The 6163-nt window shown below is 26.0% G+C and overlaps 1 protein-coding gene across 1 annotated transcript; it reads left to right on the forward strand.

Moving 5' to 3' along the window:
- Positions 1-605: 605 nt before the first annotated feature.
- Positions 606-1641, forward strand: LOC129619162 (uncharacterized). The gene is made up of 3 exons (XM_055534264.1): positions 606-730; positions 812-964; positions 1219-1641. The coding sequence occupies exons 1-3, from the start codon at positions 635-637 to the stop codon at positions 1561-1563; spliced, it is 594 nt and encodes a 197-aa protein (XP_055390239.1). The 5' UTR covers positions 606-634; the 3' UTR covers positions 1564-1641.
- Positions 1642-6163: the final 4522 nt, after the last annotated feature.

The following is a 6163-nucleotide window of genomic DNA, read 5'->3' on the forward strand; positions in this document are numbered from 1 at the left end:
GTACAGTTTTAACTAATAAGGTCTCGCGCAGTCAGAACTGTAAATACGAATTCATCCAATTTTAAATCGACGAGTGCATAATGCCATTCAAAAAAAATGTATATTTATTCTATAATCAGTTTTTGCGCCATTTTGCCACACCAACTTTCCCTTTATTGGGCATTTATTTTCCCGTCGTTTCGCTTTTCGCGGATTACAGCTTTTCCAAAGTAACAACTCAGATAACTGAGATGGTATTCACAAGATAGTTTTATTAAGTCTCATAAAATATACATTATATAATTCCGTTGGAACTTTATTCGTCTTCCGTCATCTTCTGCACCTTATCGTAATAATCTTGTATAGTTCATAAATTGAGTTCTTATGATAGCCCTGAAACAACTCACAAAATCATTCATTCGTATAAGTATCACACAATTTATACATGATCAATCCTCATTTTTCAAATGCCATTGGTATTTTTAAATTGAGGAAATGATAAGAAAATTCATGTTCTACTATTTTTTTTACTGAAATGAAAACTTATTCCTAATTATTTTGGAAAAGAAAATTGCTATAAATATTCACAAATTAATAATTAAAATTTCAGTTAAGTAAAAACATTTCTAATATTTAGTTAGCTTAAAACAGAACCATGAAAGTGCTTTCAAATAATTTTGCTAAGTTTTTAATTTTAATAACGTTTCTGCAATCATTTTTAAGTTCGGAATGTGTAATGCCAATAAAAAAGGTAAAAATTCTACAAAATTATTTTAAGAGAAAATCTTTGCTATTCAAACTTTATAAAAAATTTTTATATTGATATTTCTAGGACTGGGATTATAGATTTATATCAACTGAATTAATTAATGATACGCCAGATGCTACTCAAGCATTTGTTGAATTATCACGAATTTCAAGAGGAAAATATGGACTTTCTGGAAATGTAACATTATTCACAGGAACTTTTGGTGAAAATGGATTTGTAAGTACATTAAAATTGCACATCTGAGAAATTAAGTCGAAAGTAAGTAACTATCAGTACTGGCATAAATTCAAAGATCCTATAATTTGGATTTTCTCGGAAATTTACGTACGACAAAAATTTAAAAAAAAGAATAGATAATTTAGAAAAATTTTGAGTAGTTCAGTGTACTCGGCAAAGTTCAATTTCAATCCATTGTGTATGCAATATTTTTGTTAATAAACTTTAATTTTTTTTTTGTACAATTCCAACAGATTGAAATGTCTATGTATAGAAGTGTAAGAAATGATGGTGATTTTCTAAAATTACCATATGAAATTCAAAAGGAATCATTTTTTAAATTTATGAATGATCACTATAAAACCATATTGATGGATTCATTGAAAGATTGTTCAAATATGCCAATTGTTGAAGGAGTATATGCAACTGATTGGAAAGCAGGAGAATCACTTACATTTACAAATTGTGTTTTTCAAGATAACAAAGATACACCAGCACATTTTCAACCGGGATTTTATAAAATAATTGGTCGTGTTTTTCGTCCAGATGATATTCAAATGACTTTAACAGTTGTAGCAGAAGTTTTTACTGTACACTGATTTCGAATATTTTTTTTTTTGAAATATAGAATTTTAAATTAAAAATAAATAATAAGAGCAAAAAATTATTTTGTAAACAATTTTAAATTGTTATTAAATTATTTCGGAATTTTTTTTTTCACTATCAGATCAGATCTAGAGAATTTTCTTAAACTGAATAAATTTATGGTAAATAAAATGATTTCAATTTATTCAATAGAATCATGTAAAACACTACACCGCTTGCAAAACTCAAATTTTCATTCCGGAACCGTAGTTTAGCTGCGTAACTTTCTCAAACTACGAGAAAAATACACAGTTAAAGCTCATATAACATTTGACTAAAAAAAAATTAAAATTATTGTTAATTTTTATAATTTTATTTTTTTTTTGTCCAAATTAAGCCCACCGGGATTTTTTAATTTTAAAATTTCCAAATAAATTCACAACAGTTCAACTTCTTATACAATAAAAATTAACAAATTAATTTAAAATTAATTTTCTAATTTTTGTGTTTTATTTTTATTTTTAACCTAATCAAATTAATAAATTTTTTTTTACCAACCGCATTCCGTTTGTAATATAAGGGTGGATATGTGATAGCACCAAATTCACATAACGACTTTTCAAAAGAAATGTATTTTATCATGGTAGGGGAACGTATTTATAGAGTATTTTGAGGGAGACGTCTGTCGTGGTTTACCTGTCTGCCTGTCGCTTTGTCCGCCAATCTGTCTATGCATATCAGTATTTTAAGATCGACTGGACCTATTTTCACGAAAATTTGCATCTGTGTTTTGCCGAGGTTGGAACATATTGATCAAATTTTTAGATATGTAAGGTCTTTGGAAATAAATCCTTACTGCCGGCCGATTTCAATGAATCCTTACTGACGGCCGATTTTTGACTATATCTAAGAAAATATAATCAGCGTATTTTCCTAAAATTTTATATGAAAGCTAACTCTGATATTACGAGAAGCCAAATTTTGGAATCAATCAGAGACAGGAGTTGAATTTAAATTTTTTAGCAAATAAATTTAATATTTGAGTTCTGTATCCTACCGGAAGTAACTGGCGGATTTTTCATGCATTTCGCATGGCGTTCAATAACTAACTCTAACATACTAAGAGTCAAATTCCCATTTTTCTAGGTATGTTAACTAAAACCTTACCAACAACCTGAAAATTGTAAAGAAGCGTTTAAAAGGCATTTTCGTAGTCTTCTGTAACAATTTCGCTAAACCATAACACACATTGCGGTCGGATATGTGCTGACCATACCAGATTTTTTTATTATGGATTTTTAATTTTTTTATTATTTAAATTTTTGCTCTTTTATTTGATATTAAATGCCAATTAGTAGTTTTGAAACAAAAAATCTTCAATGTAGAACAATAAAAAAATTTCTCCTTTTAAAAAAGAGCTTTAATTATTTTTAATTTATATATGGGCTCCTCGCATCGACAAAACAACTAAAACAGACCAAAAATCTAATAAAAATATTTACAATACAATATGTTAGACATGGTAATAAAATGAAATCAGAGTTTTAATATTATGGGGATGTCATAAAAAAAAACGATCTGTGATTTATTTTTATGATCACTGAAACTTTTCCATTTTTTTTTAAACAAATTTATGAATCACTTGGCGTATTTTGTTTAGCGCCATAATATTATTTAGTAGATTTTTAAATGTGATACTTTGGAATTATTTCGGGAAAAATCTAGAATTTATTCTAAACATTTTCATTTTTTTAAGAATAAAAGTATCGAATAGCAAATATGCTATCCAGCTATGCGATAATCGCATTTTAAAATACACATACACAATACATACATGCATCCAAATGCATTTTATAATTTTTAAATCTGTTATACGAGAAAAACTTAAATTAATCAAAATTTTTAATATTATAGCAAAGCTAATGGGTATTCTTTATTTTTAAAGGAATAAAATGTTTTAAATTTAAATATGATGTCGCCTGTACGGCAAGAGAAAGCATAATAATTCAATTTTATATGTTTGCATTTATGTGAAATAGTAATAATAAAATTTAGGATGCATTTTTATTTCCATTCAACTCTATGTATAAATAGGTACATACATTGTTTTCATTTTCTTCTACGTACATAATACGAAAAAATTTTTATAATCTTCTCAATTTCAAATTTATAATAAAAAAAAAATTTTTTAAAGAAATAAAATATCGAAGCATTTCTAAAATAAAAGTGTTCCGGACAACTTAAAGGCCCTCAATATTTTGAAATCAATAAAATCGGATTAGTTTGATTAATTAGTGTGAAAAAATTTTATTAGGATCATATGCCACTTCAGTTTTTTCTTTTTACATTTAGGGACCGAGATCCTTGGTAAGGTGTTCACGTACCTATAAGATAATTTATGGTTCCCATTCCCACTTATATAAGCAAATTACCATGTTGTTTCAGTTTGCAATAGTCTTGTTCTGTTTGAAAATTTCAAATTTATACCTTAACTTACTTTATAACACTGATAGGCAAATAATGTTTTATAACTTGCAACTTAGGAAATGATTCGGTATAATGTGTAAGGGAAAGAAAATTTAATGATTTCATAAAATATTGAGTCTTTCATAATTCACGGAAAATATAATTTATCTTTAAAACAACTAAATAATATGCAGATTTCGACCCATGTTGTTATAATGGTCTTTGATTTTGTAATTTAAATCATTATTATTCTAAAACTCCTTCACAATTCTTTCACAAATTGGAAGAATACTAGACTTTTCATGTACAAACTGTAATTAATTGAAAACTGCTCTGTTAAACTAAAAATCAATATTATTGAACTTAAAAGCTCGATTTGCAAACGCATATTCAAAATTACAACATTTGCCAGAATAACAATAATTATTTGAACTGACCCCTTAGAGAATTTTGTAGTGATTCGAGAATACAGATTCTATCTAGTATTACAAATGAAACTTCAAATGATCTATTTCTTTCCCTCATAATTAAAATGAACCAAAAACTTAAAATTAGCTTAAAAAATAATATTTTATTTAAGAAACTACTTTTTCTTTTATATTAACTAAAAATGCTCTTAATAAAATATAGAAACAAGGAAGAAGACAAGACACAAACCTTTATAAAAATTCAAATTTTATAATTAACGCATCTATATAAATCATCAAACCAAAGAGCAGATCAAATGTCATTTTATTAAAGTATCATGGAGGTATTATGTAAGAATCATTGTAAAACAAATGACCAACATAAATTTTAAATTTTTTTTTTAATATGTTTTGCGCTATTACAATAGAAATAAAATATTATATATAAGATGATCTTCTATATTAGATATAGAAAAGAATGTCACAGGAATTTATAAAAATTTTATAGCCATTATCGTATATAGAGACTGAAACCAATAAAAATATTTTAGAAAAAGACTTGTACAATATTTTGTTTTTCTTTTGTTAATTACACATGACATCAAAATTATGCGTATAATAGATATATATACATTGTGTGTGATCACTTACAAGATCATAAATCTTCTGGATGACAAATTTACATTATTTGCTTTATATTTACACAGCTTACACAACTAAAAAAAAAACCTATCAATTGAAATTTTATTACCAAAATACTATGTTTGTATTTTTGGAATACTATGTTTTAAGTTCTATAATAAGTTTTTTTTTTAAATCGAAACGGAATTTTTTATTTGACTAATCAATTTTATTACAAAAATTTTTAATTTATTATAACAATCTTGCAGAATACATTTTTTGAACTATTGAATCATTAGGAAAATTAATATTCTGCTAAGGTTATTGACCAGGAGAGTTAAAATTAAATGATTTCTAAATGTTTATTGGAAATTAGCTACCATCTTGCTTACTCTGAGTTTAATATTGAAACAACATAAGTCTATATGGTATTGGAAAGTGAGCAATACTATTTAACGAAAGAAAATGCTTAGTGCTATAGGGTTGCCACTCATGAAAAAATTTATAATCCAAATTTTCACAAGAAAAGTACCAAATTCAAGCTAAAAGGGCCAAAATTGATAATATGGTTAAATTTGGAAGTAAAACACTTATTTATATTTTAATTTCAAATTAAGTTCGAATTTTAGCTTTTTTTTTTCATATTTAATATTAAGTTACGCTTGTCTATTGCAATGACCGGGATATGTATAAAATATGAAGCGAAATCTTCATACATAATATACAACAGAGATGAAAACCTAAGGCTGACGTGAAAACTTCTTCAACATTTTCGATATTTTACAAGTAAAACCATAAAAATAATATGGAAATAGCCAATCGTATTATCAAATCCTCAACAATAATAAAATTATACAGAATTTTATAACTTAATTTTAAGGTCTTGTAATATTTTGTAATTTAATTTTATATAAAAAAATTTTAGAAAGAAAAAATTAAAGTTTTCTTCAAGATTTTGAAAATATAAATATGGCTAGTTAAGAAAAATATGGGTCGTGGGTCCAAAATAATTTTAAACAAGAAAAATGGGCCATATTTGACCATTTGAACAAAAGCTTCAACACTAAGTGCAACATTTCGCATACAATCAAAAATGCGGATTCTACCCATAATACACAAT

The sequence above is a fragment of the Condylostylus longicornis genome, unplaced genomic scaffold (genome assembly GCF_029603195.1).
Source record: "Condylostylus longicornis isolate FDR11 unplaced genomic scaffold, ASM2960319v2 ptg000010l, whole genome shotgun sequence".
In the NCBI taxonomy this organism is placed as follows: domain Eukaryota; kingdom Metazoa; phylum Arthropoda; class Insecta; order Diptera; family Dolichopodidae; genus Condylostylus; species Condylostylus longicornis.

Coding starts and splice junctions, on each gene's coding strand:
- LOC129619162 (XM_055534264.1), top strand. CDS start 635: ATGAAAGTGCTTTCAAATAATTTTGCTAAGTTTTTAATTTTAATAACG. Junction 731..811: donor GTGTAATGCCAATAAAAAAG/GTAAAAATTCTA, acceptor TGATATTTCTAG/GACTGGGATTATAGATTTAT. Junction 965..1,218: donor CTTTTGGTGAAAATGGATTT/GTAAGTACATTA, acceptor CAATTCCAACAG/ATTGAAATGTCTATGTATAG.